The sequence below is a fragment of the Monodon monoceros genome, unplaced genomic scaffold (genome assembly GCF_005190385.1).
Source record: "Monodon monoceros isolate NGI ecotype Baffin Bay Population unplaced genomic scaffold, NGI_Narwhal_1 Super_Scaffold_4, whole genome shotgun sequence".
Lineage (NCBI taxonomy): Eukaryota > Metazoa > Chordata > Mammalia > Artiodactyla > Monodontidae > Monodon > Monodon monoceros.
In genome coordinates, this window is record NW_021703781.1 from 74,135,204 (window position 1) to 74,158,052 (window position 22,849).

The 22,849-nt window shown below is 47.2% G+C and overlaps 1 protein-coding gene across 1 annotated transcript in view; it reads right to left on the reverse strand.

Annotated features, from left to right (window-relative positions):
- Positions 1-22,849, reverse strand: part of CPXM2 (carboxypeptidase X, M14 family member 2) — a 123,082-nt gene that overhangs the window by 19,849 nt on the left and 80,384 nt on the right. Inside the window, exons 5-7 of the mRNA XM_029201100.1 lie at positions 17,797-17,881; positions 16,659-16,809; positions 7,417-7,505 (exon numbers count right to left, since the gene is read on the reverse strand). Coding sequence (XP_029056933.1) covers positions 7,417-7,505; positions 16,659-16,809; positions 17,797-17,881 — 325 coding nt within the window. The remainder of the gene's footprint in view (positions 1-7,416; positions 7,506-16,658; positions 16,810-17,796; positions 17,882-22,849) is intronic.

Sequence of the window (22,849 nt, forward strand, 5' to 3'; positions counted from 1 at the left end):
AATATTTATTACTGAGCATCATTTTTCTCTTATACTGTAATGAGCAATCTATGATGTCAGGCTGAAGGAACACACACGGCTTCGCCCTCCTGGAACTCAAAGTGAGGTAACAGATGGAGTGCCATCGCCACTTCATTGGTGCCAAGTAGGGGGTGCGTGGAGGCCAGGGTGACGGGAGCCGTGCAGTGAAAGGGTGAGGGACGCAGGCTTCTACGAGAAAGTGAAATATATACGGGTGGTTTCCTGAATTTTGCTTGGACAGTCGAGCTTGTCAGACAGCTGCCAAAGGAAGGGAAGAGGGTCTGCTCATCACAGGAGCCCTGGGGCAAAGGACAGAGACACCCCCGCCAGAGGCTGCTGTGCCTCCCATCTCTGAACGGGTACCTGTGAGTGAGCTGGGTAAGTGGCCTTGACTTTCTGGGGGAAACTGTTTAGCCATCCCCAAGTGAAAGAAGCTCTGATTCAAAGGATGTCTCTGCCAGGCACCAGACTAGCCACGCTTCCCCATGGTAGAGTCAGCTGCGTTCATGAGATAACTTCTGACAGGGTGTTAAGAGACCAGGAGGGAAGCTTGGGTGCTGTGGAAGCAGCGAGGGAGGACATCCCAGCCAGGGGGGTGGGCGGGCGCCCACCAGGGAGGGCTTCATCCTTTTACAAGATGAGCAGGAGCTGGGCTGGTGGGGATGGAGGAAGGGGTGGTATGGGCCTGGGTGTGCTCTAAGCATCTTTCAAAACATTCCTCATCAACCAAGTGATCCATAAAATGTCCTTGTAAAGTGTAAATAAAAAACTCTGTCTCAAACGTCATGGTAGGTTAAAATCTATGGAACTGGTGGGGCTTCCCTGGTGGCGCAGTGGTTGAGAGTCCGCCTGCCGATGCAGGGGACACGGGTTCGTGCCCCGGTCCGGGAAGACCCCACATGCCGCGGAATGGCTGGGCCCGTGAGCCATGGCCGCTGAGCCTGCGCGTCCGGAGCCTGTGCTCCGCAACGGGAGAGGCCACAACAGAGAGAGGCCCGCGTACCGCAAAAGAAAATCTATGGAACTGGTAAATCGGTATCGTAGAATCTCTGATGGAGTGGAGTGACATCGCACTTGGTTTGCCTTTCGTAACAGAGCGTTCTGCACTGCTGGGTGGAGGGCGATCCCCGGGGCCTCGGTTCGCATCTCTAAAGGAATGGAGCTTTTGCTGCTGGTGCTTTGCTGTTACGACACACCTACGAGGTGTTACAGCCACAGCCCTGGTCAGGCATTCGGGGTCTATTCTCTCACCACTCCTGGGAGAGGGAAACATGCTTTGCTTTACGATAACTCACTTTGTGTTATAATATCTAGGTGAGAGAAAGAGAAAGCTGACTATAAAGGACTCTTGTTCAAAGAGGGAAGAGGCAGAAACCCACCATCACTGGAGAAACCACATGCCAGCAAGGTTAATGTAGCTTCACACCTCTCACCATAAGGGATACATACCGAGGGGCTTAAGTGGAGCCACACGGGAGTAGGCCAAGTTTTAACAAGAGACATGGTGATAATGTCACTAGCAACGTTCACCATCGCGGTCATAGTAAGTTCTATTTCTCTACTGAATCTCATCGTGAGGACCACCAGTGAAGTACATAAGCAAGGAGGCCTGTCCCCATTCTACAGCTATGGAGACTGAGGTTCAGAAAGACATTGAGGGATTTGCCCAGGGTCACCCAGCTGGTACCAGGTGGAGCCAGGGCTTCGGACTCTTGAGCTCTTATCTGTCCATGAAGGTGCAGCAGAGCGATCGAAACAAGCAATGCCACCCCTTTTGTCTGTTGTACGTGGGATTGTTCCAGTAGACGGCCACAGCACAAGCACCAACTGATCTGGGCCTCTCATGCCAGTCCCTGCTGACCACACACGCTCCACTAGCAGCGTGGACCTCAGCAAATCCTGATCAGCAGGTGACCCACCGTCCTGCGTTCAGACCAAGGACCAGTTCTGCAGACACAGAGCCACTTGGCTCATCCTGGGCTAGGTGACCAACACAAGCATTCAGTACAGACTCCAGCTGTCATTTAATGCCTACCCTCCTTCCCCTTTTGATGAGCTGCCAGAGGAATGTGCCCCCTGTGCTGGGATCATGACCTTGACACTGGAAAAAGACAAACAGCATCTTCCCTTGGATGCACACTTAGCCAGGGATACAGCCTCTCGGGATGGGGTGATTCTTAGCCACAACTCATTGGAGTCACCTCTTTATCCTCTACCCACCATTGCAGTATTTTTATACCAGTCACATTTTCCTTTTTGGTGTTGTGGTATCACAAGTATCTTTTCCACGCACAGGAATGAGAACACGGGCATTTGCAGACTCCCTTTAGGAAGGTTCTTGACAGTTCCCTCCCCACCGTGGCCCTCTGCAATGCTGGGAAGGATTTCTCCAGGGGCCACGGGCACCCTCAAAAACCCGGCTGGTGAGCCACCTTGCTTATTCCCAGAAAGAGTCAGAAGATTTTTTGGAGTTTGAGTCTTAATGGTAAATGTTTGAGTCCTGATGTCTGAAGTAAGAGAAAGGGACAGAATTTTCTTCACTGCCTTGCTGAGGAGGCATACTCATCCCCAACAAGGATGACATCACCCAAAGGAGGTGAAAATTGGTTTTCCAGGGGCTCAAACTCTTAAATATTACATGCATTGTGGCCCTCCAACGTGCAACCCTACCCAACAAAATTTTATTCCTTCGTTTTTAATGTAATGGGTAATTAAGAAAAGCGTCTAGAAAGGGCCAGTAAGGAAGCATGGCTGAGAAACACTGCCCTCGAGAGTAGTGGGTCTTGTAAGATCCTCAGCGTCCTGAAGACTCTTGTCTCCTCATCCCGGAGGTGGGAATAAATCACATCCTGGGATCTACTGAATTCCTGGCTCGGTTGCTTCCCTCCTCTCCTGAAGGAGACAGAAGAAAGAGCCCCCTTTCCTAGTAATTCAGTTTCGAGCAATACATCAGAGGACCAGAGCGGTACATCAGAGGTAAATTACGTGCACGGTGACACTTGCTGGAGCAGGTTTCATCTTCTCACACAAGTCACTGCAAGTGGGGAGCCATCCAAAGGCTCCAGGCATCAGAGAAAACTGGTGCATCCACTCACTGGAGCATTCCGCAGCCTCCAACGACAATTACGAAGGCAGCAATGAGACATGGCTAATGGTCCAATATTAAGTGAGAAAATCTGGGCAAAGTTGTAACCATCCTCTGATCCAAATCGTATGAATTCTGTGAACACAGAAATGCAAACCCTGGATAGAAATGGGGGAAAATGAAAACCACTGATTCTTTAGGGTACTGGGTTCATGGAGGATTAACCTTGAGACTTTTAGTTTGCATTTGATATGGTTACAATATTGTTTATCCAATGAATTAAAATGTTAAAAAAAAAAAAAAGAAAGAAGGGAGAAGAGAAAAAGTCCTCTTCCATCATCTTTACTCATTTGTCTGAGAAACAGACACTGCATCTGATCAAGTGAAAAGGAATTCCAGAGGGAGGGGGAAGGAAGAGAGCCAGGGTAGGAGGCATCCCGTGGTGGGCGGAGCTGGGCTTGTCTGGAGCCGCAAGCCTGCTGTCCTGCCCGGGCTTCCTGCCACCATCGTCCACCCCCAGGGTCAGGAGCTCAGCGACCCCACCGCCTGCTGCCTACGACCATTCTCAGCTGCTCGGGAAATCAGAACCACCAGCCGGCTGCCTTCCAACCCACGTCTCTCCCGGACTCCTCTCTACGCCTCATGCCGCACGCTCCTTCTCAGCCAACCAACCAGAATTTCCTGAGCATTGGGCACCTGACAACAGCAGGTCCCCAACCAGAGTCCAATCTTTTTAACCTCTCCCTAAAACCACTTCTTTTTCTCCCGCTGTGGACGGTATCCCAGGCCCTGGGAAGCACACCAGAACCCTATCTCTCTCCAACTTATGGGGGAATCCTAGGACTGGTCAGTCCCTCTCAGAAACCCCTCCCCCCATCCTTCTTCAGACCCGGCAGGTCCCTCTCCTGGGACAGAGCTCACCAGTCTACTGTCCATACAACTGCCAGAAGGATCTCCCCAAACACAGCTCTGCTCCTGGAAAAGACCTCCCGATTCTCAGACTCAAGACTAAAGCGTCTCCTGGCACTGCCAACTGTCCCAGAAACAGGCCGTCCCCTCCTGCCTCCACAGTCCGGTTCTCCTTGTGCTCACTGCTCGGACCACCCTTCCTTCTGTCTCTTCCTGCCCCAGGCCCTGGATGACGGCGGACCTCATCTGCAACCCCATCCCTTCCCAACCACGGCCGGCCATGCCGGCCCTGTCCCCCACATATCTCCCCTGCAACAACCTCAGAAGTACAGTTACCAATACACTTTATGGATTTAAGATAAAATGACAGAGTCTCTGCCCTCGGGGTCCCAAATGACGGAGAAAGGTAGCGTACATGTAGACACAGAGATGACTGAGCAATTATGAATGGTGACTCGTGCTGGGGAGGCCTTCAGTGCTCAGAACAACTAACTCGATCTGCATCATAATATCAGCATTTGCGCAACGGCCTCCTGCCTTCCCCGGCCCCCCCCCCTCCCCGTCCCCTTCCCGAGCCCCCGGGGCTCCCCCAGCGGGGAGAACGGTGGCTTATAAATCAGTGCTCCAGAAATAATTCTCACACGCGCTGGTCGCTCACACACATTCTCATGATTTCCCCTCCAAGCAACGGCTCTTCTGCTTTCTTTTCCTGCTCCCACGTCTGCTTCTCATTTCTGTGTTGTTTGTAAATGTCTCTCGCAATACTAGATAAACTAACATTTTTTTTTTTCCCGTGAAGTAGAAAGATTTCTACAGCAATCTAGCAGACTCCATACAGGGAATTGCTAAAAGTGCTGGCTTCTTTCCCATCCCCAGGAGCCAGGAGTCCAAATGGCAAATCACTTCTGGCTTGAACACTCTTCACGATTGAGAGATGCCCCCAACACCCAACCTCGGACAGTTTCCAGTTGAGTGCTGCGGGGTCCTGAGAGATCGGAGTGGGTCCCCCAGTGTCCCCTGCAGGGACTGCATTGCTTTCTCGGGCTCCTCTTAGCTCTAACATCTACCAAGTGATGGGGACCAGAGTCCCCCAGGGTAATGAAGCACATCCATTAGCTCTCCTCATATGAGAAGGACCTCCATTCTCCATGCGGGACAACTAGTTAAAGATACAACACTCTCTGTGCAGTGAGCTCATTTTAAATGCATTTAGATAGATTGCTTTTGACATTAACCGCACCAACTAAGTTGATATTTGCCTAATTTCTGGGCAAAAAGATGTCCCGAGATGCCCACTGAGCAAAGCTGTGTTAGGACACGAGTGCTTCATAAAATGGAACGGTGAGCAGTCGCATAAACACCCGAAAGTGGAGAGCAGCAGGGATGATTCACAGACCTCAAGTCCAAACACAGACCACAGGGCAATTTCTTTAGCACATCCCACCTCTAAGTCTGTGCCGACAGGTGCCTGGAAGCAGCTGTGTGTATCTCAAATTAAATGGCATGGAGACTAACCGGGTTTGTTGACACCCTGGGATGAAGCAGAGAGCCCTCGTGGCAAAGCCTCATTGCTCCGTCCTCAGGAAAGTCTCGTGCCCTTCTACCGCGTGGCTGGTACCGCTCCCTCAGCACCTATGAGCCCTCGCTTTGAGCCATGTTATTTTGGCCTCTGGTGAATGCTTGTTCATTAAACATATTTGTGAGTACATTTCTCTGTTCCTTCTCTTCCAACAGATTCTTACATGTCTAAGGGTTTCTCATTTGCCAACACTTGCCCGCGCTTTCTAGCACAAGGCTTGGGGGGAACACCTCACAGGATTACACAGGCAAAGCACTCAGCAAACGGCTGCTTTTTTAGCCTGTCCTAAAAAACTCTTGGTCCCTTCTCCCTTCTGCACCCACTAGACAGGTGATGTCAATAGCTCAGGATTACTTGGTTTCTGTCATTAAATCTGGGGCCAATCTCATCTGGGACGTCTTTTCCTCCTAACAGTCTGTAGCACTGAGAGCCATAAGGTATCAACCAGCTGTTCTGAAACCTGCCTGTATATTAGAATCACAAGGAGAGCTTTAAATAATTTAGATTCCCCAGTCCCTTTTCCTCAGGATTCTGCTTTAATTGGCCAGAGGCAGGTTTCAAGTATAGGTATATTTCCAAATTTCCCCCGGTGATTCTAATACCGAGAATCAGAGAATCAGAATAACAAGGGGAGTGTTACATAGTCCCTCGGTGGCTCAGTTTCGCCATCAGTAAGACAAGGCCAACAACAGTCCTGCACTCCTAGGGTGGTTAGAGAGACTGACCATGTTAACATAGGTAAATTCCTAATGTAGGGAAATTGATGTAGGTCGTATGTGAGAGCTTCCTGCTATTACTATCACCAGCGTTATTCCGGATTCTTTTCCTTCTTCGACTCTGCACATGACTATTGTCCTTAAATCAGTGATACCACTCAAACACACAGCGATGTATTTTTTTAAATTGAAGTATAGTTGATTTACAATATTGTGTTAGTTTCAGGAGTACAGCAAAGTGATTCAGTTCTATATATATAGAGAGAGAGAACATTATTTTCCATTATAGGCTACTACAAAATATTGACTATAATTCCCTGTGCCATCCAGTAAATCCTTGTTGCTTATCTATTTTACATATAGTAGTTTGTATCTGTTAATCCCATACTCCTAATTTATCCCTCCCCCTCTCCCTTTCCACTTTGGTAACCATAAGTTTGTTTTCTATGTCTGTGAGTCTGTTTCCGTTTTGTATATAGATTCATTTGTATTATTTTTTAGATTCCACACATAAGTGATGTCATATAATATTTGTCTTTCTCTGACTTACTTCAGTAAGTATAATATTCTCTTGATCCACCCATGTGACTGAAAATGGCAATATTTCATTCTTTTTTATCGCTAATATTCCATTGTATATACATATACCACATCTTCTTAAGCCAATCGTCTGTTGATGGGCACTTAGGTTGTTTCCATGTCTTGGCTATGAACATTTGGGTGCATGAATCTTTTCAAACTAGAGTCTTCATTTTTTTCTGGATATATGCCCAGGAGTGGGATCGCTGGATCATATGGTAGCTCTATTTTTAGTTTTTTAAGGAACCTCCATACTGTTTTCCATAGTGGCTGTCACCAATTTACATTCCCACCAACAGTGTAGGTGGAAGAAGTATAGTATTAAATCTGAAAGCTTGGCTTCGAATTCTGCTTCAATCACTTGCTGGCGAGGGAGGTTTCCTCTGGTCACCTGAACCCCAAGGCATTCTCAGCCTCGAAACTACAAGCATTTCCTGTGGCTTCAACAAACCATAAAAGCACAAAAACAAACACCTACGTGCTTCTGGGCACAGGAGAGATTTCTCTTTGACAAACCTGGATCTTACCTGACGCATTTCCTTATAGCTGTGGTGCTTAAAATCCAGGTCATCGGTGGTGGTCATTTCATTCCGTCGGTGATAATAGTTATTTGGATCTAGGGACAGAAATATGGTTTTGAATTCATTCACATTATTCTATTACTTGTGGTGGCTGTGTTAGGTGCCTGATTTGTGTGGGAACACAGCTCAACCTCTAGCTTCTAACTTTCGCACAGAGGTGAGAGAGCCAACTTTCAAGAAGCATCTTAAGAGTCAGAACTACCCAGTGGGGAGAGCATGGGCCTGGAGCCAGAAGGCCTGGGTTCCAATCTCTTCTACTTGTGTGCTGTGTGACCTTGGATAAGTCACTGGAGCAGTTTTTCCTTAGTGTCTTCACCCATAAACAGGGGAACACTGGTACCTCCCTCACTGGTTTATTGTTAGTATTAGTGTCTGGAAAACAGTCACACTAAATGAAGGAAGGAATAAGTGAATGAATGAATGAATGAATATCACAATTGCATGGAAATTTTCAGAAGTGCGGTGGACTCTATCACTTGCTTGCCCAGCACGCAGTCCACTTTCATCCTTCCTAACAGAAGCCCTGTGTTGTTTGGGAATCCCCACTTCTCCACTTCTAGGAAACTGACCTCATGCCTTAAGCTCCAGGGGTCCTACATGACTGGTCTAAGCCAATCAGAACATAGCACTCCTGGCCACTCTTATTGGTCCAGATTGAAGGGAAGGACCTTAATGGCACAGAGGAGTGAGCGAGAATCTCTCCAGAGTAGAGGACAGAGAGAACCTCAATAGCTACTGAGTGAACCAACCCTAGATCCCCATCAACCTCCCTTGGGACTTCCAATCACCTGAGATAAAGAATTCCCTGACCTGCTAAGCCAGTGGGAGCTGGGGTTTCTGTTGTTGGGGCCGAAGCACCCTAACAGGCATAATCAGGACGCATTAGCAGTGGTGACCCCTGAGGACTGGGGAGGAGATGTCTGCTCTTGACTTAATTCTCTTCCAGATAAATTGACTTTTTTCTTTAATTCCTATAAGCCGATGTCATTTATACAACTACAAAAACAAAGAGCACTGAGAAGGAAGGAGGGGCAAGGGAACAGGAAGAGCTGGAAGGGGGATGAGCGGGGAGGGACCGTTCAGCGGGCCCTCTCCTGACCTGACAAAGAGTCGGAGGCTTACAGAGCCTCAGCCAGGCTTGCCATCTCCAGCTCCAGCTCCGTGCAGCCAGAAATCCCAGTCAGCTCAGACCCCTGCCCAAGGCAGAGAGCACATGGTGCTTTAGACAAGTTAACCTACTAACTCTGGAACCACGTGAGCAAAGCTGGAACCATAGCAGCTGTCTGATCCAAGTGGCTCAAGGGATAATTCTGGAGGTGATGGCGGTGGCGGGTGATGGGAGGACGAACACCAGCTCCCAGTGGTATTAGGAGCAGGGAGTCCTAACTCGTGCCACCAGGCAAGGCCACAGACCAGCAACACTGGCTGCTTGTAAGACGCAGCCTATGCCTACTGAATCCGAATCCACACTTTAAAAACTCCAGAAGTGTGAGAAGCACCGTGTTAAAGGACTGAGCGCACCGCCAGCAGGGTTGAGGTCCACGGTGCACATCACACACATCTGCGATCACGCGAGCTGGCTGCCTGTCTGCAATCCACAGCCACCTGGCGTGACTGCCACCTGGAACCTACCTGCCGAGGGCCCCTTAAAGACTGGCTTCACGCTTGAGAACTGCGGCCACATGCGGCACGTTGAAAATCACATACAGACCCACGCACCAAAAACGACTCGGTGTTTAATATTCACAGAAGGTTTTCCAGTAACACTATTAGAAACAAATAATCACCATTGAAAAAGAAATAATGCAAACTGGCATTCTGTTCCAGAAAGAAAGCAAAAGTAGTTCAGGTTCAGCAAAGGCCCCCAGTTATGTTCCAAGTTCTCTCCTTTGGGGAGTGCAGGCTGACCGTACCCTCCAGCAAGCCTCCTGCCCTTTGATTTCCAAACCTGTATGTTTCAAAGCCAAGGTAAAGCACATTTTCACATTACTTTACACTGAATTACTTTAAACTGCTGATTCCTTAGAGCTATTCAACACCCCGCCCCCAAGTCCCAGGGGCCTCTTTCACAAGACTCTTCTTGAAAAGCCCCTTTTGTCTTCAAACGCAAGTTATGCCTTCAAGGTTCTTAAAAAGGACTGAAGAAAAACTCAGAACTCAACGTAGAAAGATCTCCATGTTTGGCAACATCCTTCCTTCCCTGAGACTAATCAATTTGAGGATATGCGTACAAGTTCCAGAGCTGACTCAGAACCACAGGTGAACATTTCCACAACCTTCAGTCTTCCACCTTTCGAACAAATACTTCCAAACTTGTCCACTTATTCTGATTGGATAAAGTTTTATTGAGAACCTATCAGGGCCCCAACACTGTAGGTAAGGAGTGAGAACCAAGCCCCCCCCACCCCCCGCCTCCCTGGGGCCCATAGTCTACAAACCCACCCCGTTAGTCAGCCAAACCCACTGTCCCCTTCTCTCTTCTGTGGACAAAAGAATCCCAGTCTCCTGTGGGGAATCTATTTTAGATGCTTCCAATGGAATAGCCTTGCCCAGCGCTCACAGGTATGGGCGTGTGATCCAGGTTCAGCCAATGAAAACACACGTCCTGTGGTCACAGCCACTGGCTCAGAGATGGTCCCAGGATCCAAGCTGGGCTGATAAGACGACTCCTCCCAGAGCTCCTCCCCACGAGGGTCTCCTGCTGGCGTCACTCACATGGTGGATGAGTTTGGGGTGTTAGTGGCCAAGCTTCCTGCCTGCACGGTGGTGGGAGATAAGCCCTGACTGCACCAAGAAGGCCCTGAGATTTCAGACCTATTCCTGCCTGAAGCCAGAGTCAGATCTACCCCGGGAATTTTCATTCCTGTGAGCGAAAATTTTCCTTCTCCCCCGACCCCTCCCAAGGTAATTTGAGTAGGACTTCCGACATTTGAAACAGAAGTCCGGATTTAGTCTGCAAGGCTTTTATCCTTGCAGATGGAGCTCTGGAGAATCAGTCTCCTGCTTCCTCTCATGTGGCTGGTTTCATGTATCAGATGTACTGAAAACCAGCTGATTCCTTCTGGAACACCTTAGTAATGGGAATAGACAAACTGCAGACGAGGCACATGGAGTCTAAAACTGCCCTCCCAACATTACGTCTCTTATTCGGTGACTCAAAGTCCTGTTCCGTCCCAACGGGTCTACTCATTAAGCCTCTTTTGGGTTGAATGATGGCCCCCCTCCAAAAAGATATGTTGCAGTCCTAATCCCCAGGACCTTAGAACGTGACCTTATTTGGAGAGAGGGTTTTTACAGAGCTAATGAAGTTTACATGAGGTCCTTAGGGTGGGCCCTATTCCATTATGACTGTGTCTATCCAAAGGGGAAATGTGAACACGGAGAGAAGCACGCAGGGGACACCATGTGACAGTGAAGGCAGAGATGGGGGGGATGCATCTAACAAGCTGAGGAATGTCAAAAATTAGACAGCAAACCACCAGCAGCCGGGGGAGAGGCAAGGAACAGACTCTCCCTCATGGCGTCAGAAGGAACCAGCGCTGCTACACCTTGATCTCAAACTTCTACCTCTAGGACTGTGAGACGATAACTTTCTGTTATCCTAAGCCACCTGGATTTTGGTACTTAGTTACGGCAGCCCTGGAAACGAGTCCACACCCTGAACGTTCCCGGCTCCTCACTGATGTGGACACTCGCTATTCTCATCCCAAATCCGGCACCAGCTCACTACACTGTGCAGACCAAACCCCATTACTGGACATCCAAGGGAACACCACCATTCCTGGACCATTCTGCTCAGCTGTTTGCTGCTCTGGGGGTTGGGACCTTGCTTTGCGGGTACTCAGCTGGGAGAGGAAAGGCTATCTTTCCTGGAAAGGGGGCTCACTGCAATCTACAATCGCTAGTCTCATGGCACGCTTTATCCCAAACAGGCAAATCCATACAGACATTGCAGATTAGAGGTTACCCCGTGGAGGGGGATCCGGAAGTGATTACTCAGTGGGTCCAGGTTGGTTTTGGGTCCATGACAAAGTTCTGAAACTAGAAAGAGCCAGTGATCATACAACCTTGTGAATATACTATCACTGAACTGTATGCTTTAAAAAAGCTTAATTGTATGTTATGTGAATTTCACCTCATTTAAGAAAAATATTGCTGGCCTCCAAGTGCTCTCTGAGCACTGAGGAGGATGCCAGAAACGCAGCCACCACAGATCTTTCTTTCCCTGCCGCGAGGCCAGCCCCTCACCCAAGGAAATGCCCATCACTGTGGCCTTGTGACCTCCTGAAGCCCTGACACCCCCAGCACCGGGCCCTGAGCACAGATGACCTGGTGCCATATGCAAACCGCACCAAACCCCTTCTGCAAAGAACTGGCTCCCTAATGAGAAGAAGTCGCACTTGTCCAGCGCCATCTGACTGTTCTTATGACAAGGTCACTCCAAAAGGGGCAAGGGGGAGACGTGCACCCCCAGGCAGAGCCCATTATGATCTTAGGTCATTACTGTCAGTGCAAGCATCAAACCCACAGCTCCATGTGGCTCCAAAGAGGGAGCAGCACATCATTCGTGCTTATTCCCTTGCCGCCCCGCCTCATATAACCCCACCGCATGGCATCTCCACCACGCTGCTTGCGTGAGTCCAGGAAACGCTCTGATTTCTTGGCTGGCGCACCTTCTCCAGGAAGTCCCAGGGCCAATCTGCGGCCTGACCGACAGGAGAAACTGTCAGGAAAGACAATTTTCAAGAGTGTTGCTGTTTATACAGTTTCCTAAGATAATCAACATCAGGCAGTGGGACAAGAAGAGAAATCACACGTTTATTTAAACTCAGAAGGGCAAGATGCCTTCTGCGACAGGGGGGACAGGCTGCAGCCAGCAAGCCTGGAGCCCCCTGAACTGAGAGGGATTCACTGGGGAAAAGATGCCGCCACGCCTCCCCCACTGGACAGCGAGAGCTCTGGGAGCAGCAACCGTGGCATCTTATCTCAGAATCCTTGGGCCCTGACTCCGAACGGGTGCTCCCGAAGCGTTTGATGACGAATGAATGAGTGAGGAATGAACGGATGGATGGATGGATGGATACTCCAATCAAGTTATTTAGAAAGGGCTAGTTACAAAAAGATAGCACTTTCCAGGGCCCAGGTGACCTCTGAGAAGAGGCCCACTTTATGCTGTGATGCTATTACCTTACCACTATGGCGGAACAGAGAATGGAGGGTAGGGTGGAGCGAGTGGTAAATGAAAAGCACATCCTCAGGATTGAGGATAATTATGGAACATTATGTCGTCTTTGGATCTGTTAGTGTACTGGTTTCCTAGGGCTGCCATAACAAAGTGTCAAAAACCAGGTAGCTTGAAATTTCTTCTCTCACATTTCTGAAGGACAGAAGTCTGAAATGAAGCTGTCAGCAGGGCCGTGCACTTTCAAGGCTCTCAGAGAAGATCCTTCCTTGTATCTTCCCAGTTTCTGGCGGTTGACAGCAATCCTTGGCTTGTGGCCTCATGATTCCAGTCTCTGGCTCAGTCATCACATGCCTCCTCCCTGTGTGGCTCTGTTTTCTCTTCTTAAGGACACCAGTCATTGGATTTAAGGCCCACCCTAACCCAGTATGATGTCATCGTAACTACTCACATCTGCAAAGTGCCTCTTTCCAAAACAAGGTTACATTCTGAGGTTCCACGTGGACGTGAATTTTGGGGGGAGTGTGGTCTGACTTGGTGAAGGAAAGTGGAAGGTAGTAAAGCAAATAGATTTAAAAGGTCCTTGAAGCTATGCTGATCCAATAGAACCCATCCTTCCCCCAATTTATACAAATTGTTGAGAGGGGGTGGGGCAGGCTGAAACATTATCCCAGTTCAGCGAGATTGGTGGTAGTCTTACAATTAAAACATTTTCTCAGTGGCTTATGAATGGAGGGTATGTGTATGCAGAGAAAGGAGACACAGCATCTCAACGGGTCCTGGCCTGCCCAAAGGAATGATTCAGGGGCAATGCCCTTTAGCAGCTCCTCCATGCTTGAGGGACACAAGCTCCTTTCCACAGATCTTTGTACAGCTCACCATAAGCTCCTCTGGGTCGAATTCAAGACCCTGAACCCCTTGGCACTGTGCAGAGAGAGGACAGTTGCTCAGACCTGGTGGCCAGGAAGATGAGGTGGGAGGAGTGAAGACTTGCCCCGAAGAGGTCAGAGTCTCACATTCATAATAGAAGCTGCAGACCAGCACCAGGGGCTCAAGCATTGCCACCCCCTGCCCTGCAGAGTTATTTCCCAGGACACTGGGCACAGTCCTGTCACCCTGTGGGGAAATCGTGTGCAGAACAATGGAGCTCTTTTTTGAAAGAGGCAGAGCACATTGCAGTGTTGTTTGCAACAGCAAAATACCTGAAAACCACCAAGGCTGTGATCTGCAGGTCAGCTGGCGTGTGTCTTCACCTGAATTCTTCATTATTAAAAATTTATCTTACGAAGCTCTCCCCAGAGTTTCTGATATGCATAGATCCTTAGTCCAAAATGGACAAGTCCATTCAAATTTGGGGAAGAGGACTTCCTTTCATTTTTTTAAAAAAACGAACAACATTTAAAAGATTTGTTTGAATTAAAAAAAATTTTTAAATCATGGTAAAACACACATAACATAAAATTTACCATTTTAACCATTTTCAAGAGTCCTGTTGAGTAGTGTTACATATATCCACACTGTTGCAGAAACAGATCTAAAACATTCTCATCTTACAAAACTGAAACTATAACCATTAAACAACACTCCCCCTTTTCTATTCATTTTGAGCTTTAAAAATCCTATTAATAGACCATGGTATAGGGTAATTCATTTTCTAGTTCAAAAATTTCTGGACACATTATTCATGAAGGCTTAAAAAGAATCTTCCCCTTCCTCTGCTCTCACCTGAGAGTACACAGGAAGACAGGGAGGACAGAACAGAGAAGAAGCAGAAGCAAAGGTAAATGAATTTTTCATAAACAAGAGTTCCAGGAAGAACAGACTCTGGGTGTTTGCATGTAGAGCACGAAGTCACCTTGGGTTTGAGTGGCTGAGTTGCTTGGGTCACCCCTGCCTTCGGCCTCGTTAACTTGCACAAAGGAATTGTGTCGACAACAAGGCAACTGAGCAAGGTTCAATTACCCACGTGGACATGGGGCCCCTGTGCCACCCCAGGCTCTCAGATGTGACTACCACCAGGCGGCATGCACAAAGGCCAGCTCCCCTCTGGGCAGACTGCTAAGTAACTTCTAGAAGAAAAATGGCCCTAAATATTCAGGGTTGGAAAATAGAACCATTCCAAGTCCATACTTGAAACCCATCCAGATTTCACACTGTAATTCTGTCTTTGTGTTTAAATTGCCCCCAGGACCTATCTTCAAACATACACACACCAAGAAAAACTTAACAGGAAAATATTTATTTCCTGAGACTCTCACAGGCTGCCCTTTGCCCTTTGCCAACAATAGATGAATTCCCGCCCTCAGAGAGAAACCGTGACCCTGCTTTTTAAAGCACGCAGATCAAGGCTGTGCTGAGTGACCTGGCACAAAGAAGGCCTCACAGACCCCCGCCTACATCTGTGCCTGCAGACGCAGTGAACTCAGGAACGCCCAGCAGGCCCTGGGCGGCAGCAGGCAACTGTCATCCCAGGCTGAGCCAGTCACAAAAGGGGGCCCAGATCCCAAATTGGGAAGATCATCCTTGGAAACACATACTTCCTTTCCACCAGCAATCCCAGCCACCGTAACCTAATTTGAGCAATAATCCCATAATTTACACTATAATTTTGGACGCGCACAATGACACAGAAACAAAGATACTCACTGTGGGATTCAAAACACTGGACACAACTGAACTTCTAACTATAAGAGGCAGTTTGAAAACATGAGATATTGTCCACAGACTAGGATAAAAGCATCCACAAGACAGATGGTCTCTAACAGTTTAAATGACATGAAAAAAGTTTGCCGTCTAGTAAGCACAAATATATAACAAAGAATCCGTCTGGTGTGAGGGTAAGTAGGTAGGTAGGTAGACCCATCTTTCTCACCAATACAGAGCGTATGTTCTACAAATTCATACTTGGCAAAGCAAGATCATGGATATTACGGGATTGAGGGAAAAGCAATAAACGACATGAAATAGGCTTCAAAAACTCAGTAACTGTAAGTTCACGGTGTGGGGGGTGGGATGGCTATAGAAATAGCATGACGGATATAGCGGCACCTGAGACATCAGAGCTGGTGGTGCCCTTCCCCCTGGCAGGGGGAATCCAGAGGTAGCAAGGCCTGACTCTCACTAGACAAGAAAGCTGAGGCTTTCCTGGAGGAGAAAGTATAGGAGACAGAACCCGAAGCTGTGCTCCTCGTTCCCTATGGCCTGACTGTGGGTGGACAGGAAAGTGGAAATTCCTAGAGGCCCTAGTGAAGGGCCTTAGGAATGTTCTGGAGGCCAGCTTCCTTCCCTGGAGACGTCTGGACAGGATGAAGAGGCTGCCACATAAGGCCCCGTATGCACACGAGCTCGTAAGTTCTGAAAGGCCGACAGAGCACCAAAGCCAAACAAGATCGGCCTGTCCAGAGCAGACACCAGCAAGGGTCCACGTGTGAACTCAAGCCCCCATCTTCCTGCCACTCTGTGGTCGCACCCAGATACCACGATGTGAAGACAGGGCAAGGGGGACACAGCCTAAAGGAGCAAGCATTTTCCCAAAGACATAGGCATCCAAGCGAAGTTACTTTTACGGAGAGACTATGGACACGGTCAAGTTTAAAATTAACTCCTACCATCTCTTCTACCCAGTGTAGCAGGAGCAGTCAAGGCCAATTAAACGTGTTGCCAAAAAAAATGTTATCTAATTTTTTTTCTTTGCCTGCTTCTGAGTAGTAGCTTTGAGTGAATTTTCAACCTTGCAACATATATCATCTTAAAATCCCAGTAGGCAAAAACCACAGCTGACCTGTTACTTTAATACACCAAACGTTCATGGTGTTTCTGAGTGGGGTTATGGGAGATTTGTATGTATTTTCTTTTTGTTTACCTATGTTTTCTAAATATTCTGCAATAGATGTGGTATTTTTATACATGGGAGAAAGATTGTGTGGCTTATTTTTATTCACCTTGCTGGCTAAGCACCCGTGCTCCATCAGCACTCCTGGCCTGCAGGAAGCACGGGCAGACTCACCTGGCAACGGGCAGCCGAGGATCTCCATCCTCATGCAGATGCTCCCGTTATCGAACCAGGACTGTGGGTTTATGCGGATGTAGCGCGCCACCATGGGGACGGGCAGCTCGTTGAGGACAGGAATCTCCTTTTCACGGTTTCCTTCAAATATCTACTTATGCACAAGGGGGAAAAAAGAGAATCTTTTAGAGCTTGATTATCGGGGCATGAAAGAGTCAGTAATTCACTCATTCCACAAGATCTCGAGCAACACCTAACGTGAGCTGGGCATTGAGGGGGAAGGAGAAATGGATCAGGCCTGGATCCTGCCCTCAGGAAGCCCCAGTCTAGTCGGGGGGCCAGGGAGGAGGAGGGGTGTTATATTTAGATGTCATAGGTGAAATCTATTAGTGCCATGGCAAAGAGACATCCACAAAGCTCTGGGATGTCAGAAGAAGGAAAGGACCACGCAAAGCTTCAGGGATGAGGTGCCATTTGAATTGGCCTTGAAGGAAAACTCTTTAGATGTGTAGGGATGGGAAGGATTGTAAAGAAAAGGAAGCAATGGCTGGAGAAGCCCAGAGATGGGATTCAGGAGAAGAGCAACCATCTCCCTGTTACTGGAACACAGAGGAGTGTGTGCAGGGTTGGGGGTGGTGGTGGGCGGGGCGCGGTAAGTATGATAAAGAAGGTTGCAATGGAGGCTGCAGTCAGATCTTGGAAGGCACTGGATACCATGTTTGGAACTTGCACTTGAGAACCCGAGGAAGAGGGTGATAGGATTGGAACTGGCTAACCCGGAGGGAAGCGTGGAGCTGAAAGACCAGGGTCGTTAAAGAAAGTTCAGGAACTACTATAAATGACTAGCTGTGCAGGCCCCAACATTCCCCATGGGCCGCTGACCTTCCAGGGCTGAGTTGTGACTTGTGGAAGAGACCGAATTCCAGCAGCTCTGAATTTGAGCCCTAAATGTGGGCCACTTGGTTCCGAGCTTCAGGGTACGGAAAGGGGGTCATTACCCGTCAGACTGGATGGCTGGTCTGGGTTGACACAGAACCAGGCAACATCCAGGTGCAAACACTGGTCGGGTGTCCACTGCCTCTGCCAAGCCCTGCACAGCCAGACACCAAGGGCGTGGTCGGAGGGAAAAGAGACTCACCATGTCTCCAGATCCATTCTTAACAGTGACCCACGTATGGCTGTCATTGCTCACCATGACCTTATAGGAGGTTACCCAGTCACTCCTAAGAAAAAGCAAAACACCATTGGGACTACACACTTAAAAATGTTTCCCTCTTCCATGCAGAGGTGCAGCAATAGAGAAAGCAGGTCCCAGAGGTGGACAGCACTGGGTCACACCCTGGCCCCCACTGCTCACCCTCCTTGTGGCCTTGGCCAGGTAACTGACCCATCTAGGCTACAGTTTATTCATCCACGAAGTGGGAATTATAAAAGCACCAAGCTTAAAATATTAATGTAAGCATCAAATGGTTTCATACCCTTTAAACACTTAGGACAATACCTGGCCCCCAGTAAGAACTAAATGTTGGTCACACACATAAATGTACACAAATAACTTACATATTTGTTTATGCTGAACATTTACGTCACACACAGTAGTAGAGTTCCACGTGGGAAAGAAATCTCAGTAAAAGTGGCAAGTTGGCCTAGAAATTGCATTTGGAAAACTGTTTGGGAACATAACAAACTAGATCCCACCAACCACAGAAACAGCAGCCTGAGTCTCTAAGACACACGAGGTTTCTCCTGGGCTGTCACAGCCATGCAGACAATTCCCCCACCCCACTCCACAGCCAGCAATAATCCAGTGATATCTGGGCCCCAGGCCAGACCCCTTTCATCACATCCTACTGCACAGAAATTACTGAGGGTAAAAGAGCCAAAATTTGACTTCCCAGAGTGGAGGTCAATTTGATAAGCAAAAAAAAAATGACTTTCCTGCGGAAAACACATTTTTCAGCTCTGCCTCAGTTTTTTTTTTTTTTTTTTGCGGTACGCGGGCCTCTCACTGTTGTGGCCTCTCCCGTTGCGGAGCACAGGCTCCGGATGCGCAGGCTCAGCGGCCATGGCTCACGGGCCCAGCCGCTCCGCGGCATGTGGGATCTTCCCAGACCGGGGTACGAACCCACGTCCCCCGCATTGGCAGGCGGACTCTCAACCACTGCGCCACCAGGGAAGCCCCTGCCTCAGTTTTTTATAACATTAATTGTTAAGCAACATAGACAAGTCTTCCTGAGCGTCTTCCTTTCAAATTTCTTAAATAATGGAACTAAGCACCAATGTACTAATCTTTTAGAACATTCCACCAGCTGAAGCATTTGGAATCCTTGTTTCCCTACTGTGAAATCTCCTTGGGCTCAGGATCCAGACAGATCCCAAGAAGGTTCTCAGTTTCTAGTCCAAATCAATACTGTCTAGTAAAGTTTGTTTAGAAAGAGCTGCTGGCTCTATTCACTCTGAATTGCCTGACTCGTTCAAAAATTATTCTTAGGTGCTTTTATATGTGCTTGGAAGCCAACCCTCTGCTGAACTTTCTCCCTTCTCTCACCTGTCCACCAGCTTTCTGTGACTACCTGCTGGGAGCCAGGATCTATCAAACAACGTGCTCCTCCGCAGGAGGTTACGGACTTGAGCCCACGCCTGCAGACTAAGATGCGCTAAGCACGCCTTTCGAAAGGCCCCTCAGCAACAGCTCAGGCCCTTTGCACCGGAAAATGATCCTCACCCCAAACAGCAAACTGTTTCCAACATTCAAATCATTTCCAAATGACTTGCATCTGCAGTTCCTTTGCCATCTGTTTTTCTGCTGATCACGCCCCACAGTGACCCAGCGAGGCAGTCAGCAGAGGTGAGGGGTGGCAGAGGTGAGGGGTGTATCCCTCAGCCACGCGTGGGTGGAAGTGATGAATTTAGGAAGCCTCTCAGTCAAAACAAGCACACAAACAATAAGAGAGGGGTGGAAAGAAAAATTCAAACAAGTCCTCCAAAGAAAAGGGGAGAGAGAAAAAAGGAAATGCAAACCAAGTAATAGTTTCTCAAACTTAAAAAAAACCAAATATGGACAAATCCAACACTTATGTTTGAAGGGTAATTAATGATGTGGCTCAGCCCTCTCTTCTGAACTGCAGACCTACATCACATCCTCCTGCCTAGCTGACCTCTCCACTTACCGTCTCAGCGATGTCTCTAATTGAACCCGCCCAAACCAACTGATTTATTTCGTCCACTCTGTACCCCAACCTGGGAGCCCCTGCCTCAGAAAAAGTACTGCCATCCACCCAGGGCAACAAAATCCCAGAGTCCTCCTTGGCCCCCCTTTCCCTCTCTCCCCTACAGTGAAACCATCACCAAGTTCCGTCAATTGTACCTTCCACATCCTTCTAGAATCTCTCCACTCCCTCCATCTTCACTCCCACCACCCAGCCCATTCTCTCTGGCCAGGACTGTTGCAGTTGCCTCCCACTGGTCTTCTGAAATTTAAACTGCCCTCCAATCTATCATGCAGTCAGAGGTTTACTCTTCTAATGAAATACTAATATGTCACCTCCTGCTTAAAGTACCAGCTATGTTAGTATTAAGACCAAATTCCTCATCATGTTCTATAAGACCCTTGCTTACCTCCTGTTCTCCATGCTCTTTCTTTCAATTCCTGATACTGATTATACTCTCTCTTGCTTCAGGGCCTTTGCACATACTGTTCCATTTGTCTGGACTCCTCTTCTCCTGTTCTCTGTCTGCCTCTAAACCAGCGGTCCCCAACCTTTTTGGCACCAGGGACTGGTTTCGTGGGAGACAATTTTTCCACGGACCGGGTAGGGGGATGGTTTTGGGATGATTGAAGCGCATTACATTTATTCTGCACTTTATTTCTATTATTATTACCTTGTAATATATAATGAAATAATTATACAACTCACCATACTGCAGAATCGGTGGGAGCCCTGAGCTTGTTTTCACTAGCCACTCACTGATAGGGTTTTGATATGAGTCTGCAGACAATTGATTTGTTATGGTCTCTGTGCGGTCAAACCTCTCAGCTAATGATAATCCGTATTTGCAGCCACTCCCCAGCGCTAGCATCACTGCCTCAGCTCCACCTCAGATCATCAGGCGTTAGATTCTCATAAGGAGCGAGCAACCAAGATCACTCGCATGCGCAGTTCACAGCAGGGTTCGCGTTCCTATGAGAATCTAACGCCGCCGCTGATCTGACAGGAGGCGGAGCTCAGGCGGTAAAGTGAGCGATGGGGAGCGGCTGTAAATACAGATGAAGCTCGCTTGCTTGCCTGCTGCTCACCTCCTGCTGTGCCGCCCGGTTCCTAACAGGCCACGGACTGGTACCGGTGTGAGATAAGGGTCAAGATCCATTGTTTTCCATATGGGCTTTCAATTGACCCATAACCATTTATATGATTACTTTCCTATTGCACATCAACGGCACCATTGCTGTAAATCACGTGACTGTACATGTGCGGGTATGTTTGGGGATGCTATACTCTGTTCCATTGTTCCTTATCTTATGCTAAACCCACTCTGTCTTGATTTCTGTAGCTTTATAATAGGTCTTTGTATCTGGTAGTGTACATTTTCCCATTTTGTTTTTGCTTTTCACAATTTCCTTGACTGTTCTTGGCCCTTTGCATTCCTATATAAATTTTAGATTCTGCTTGTCAATTTCCAAAACAAAGCCTTTTGGATTTTAATTGAGATGGCATTGAATCTATAGGTCAGTTTTAAAGGAATTAACATTTCCAATATTAAATCTTCCAATCCATAAACATGGTATATCCCTCTATTTATTTAGGTGTTATTGTACTTATCTTTTGTTAGATTTATTCCTAGATAGTTGATGTTGACTATTTTATAAATAATATTTTAAGTTTTATTTTCTCCTTTTTTGTTGCTGGTAGAAATATAAATGCTTTTTGTATGTTGACTGTGTATCCAACCACTTTGCTAATTCATTAATAATTCTAAGAGTTTGGGATTCCTTTGGATGTTGTTAAGGACATGATATGTCATCTGAGAACAATGATAGTTCTGTTTATTTCCAATTGTTAGGGCTTTATTTTTTCTTCTTGCTTTATTTATTATACTGACTAGGATCTCCAGTTCAATGCTGAAAGAAATGCTAATAATAGACATCTTTGTCTCATTCCTGAGATTGAAGGCAAGGTTTAAGTATTTCACCATTGAGTATTTCACTATGTTTCCAGTAGGGGTTTTTTTCCTTTGTTTATGTGTTAGTTTGTTTTTATTGTAACCAAGTATGAGTTCATTCTTTCTCACATAACAAGAGAATCTGGATGTTTGCAGCTGCTAGCACTTATGCAGCTGGTTGACTGTACCACAGTCAACATCAGTAGACATTCATTTTTCATACTCATTGTCTCCAAGTTCTAAGAAGACATCCTTACCCGTTCATTTATCATACTTGTCTTGGAGGTCTAAGAATACATTAAGATATATTCATTTTTCATACTTCTTATCTTTGGGTTGTAAGATGGTTGCTGCATCTCCATATCATGTTATGTTCAGAAAATACTGAATAGAGTCTTTCAGCTTCTATCAAAATACTTTCTAATGTTATAACAGGAGAATATGTAATTCCTGCTGTTTGGACTATTTCTTTTTTTCACATTATAAAAAATTTTAGTTCTCAAAATGAGTCAGTACATACAAGCTTTGGAGTCATAGCAGGAGCTCCAAGCAGAGTCTGCAGTGTGAGCCCCAGTGCCCCTCACTGCAAGGAGCTTGGCTACACTCCACCATGGGCTTTTGGTAGATATGTTTCTTCAGATTAAGGAAGTTCCTCTTTATTGCTAGCTTAAAGGGATCTTTTTTCTTTTAAACACAAATGGCTATAGAATTTTCTCAAATGCTTTTTATGCATCTATCAGAGTGATCATATTATTTCTCTCTTTAGTTCTGTTTATGTGGTGAATTATAGCAATTGGTTACAACTGTGGCTAAACCACACTTACATTCCTGGAATAAATCCCACTTGGTGGTGATGGATTGCTGGATCCACATATTGCTGGATTCAATTTGGCAATACGTTGCTTAGGATTTTTTGTATCTATGCTCAAGAAAGAAATTTTTTCATAAATTTGCTTTTTGTAATGTCCTAATCAGATTTTGATATCAAATTTATGTCAAACTCATAGGTGGGAAATGCTTCCCTTTTTCCA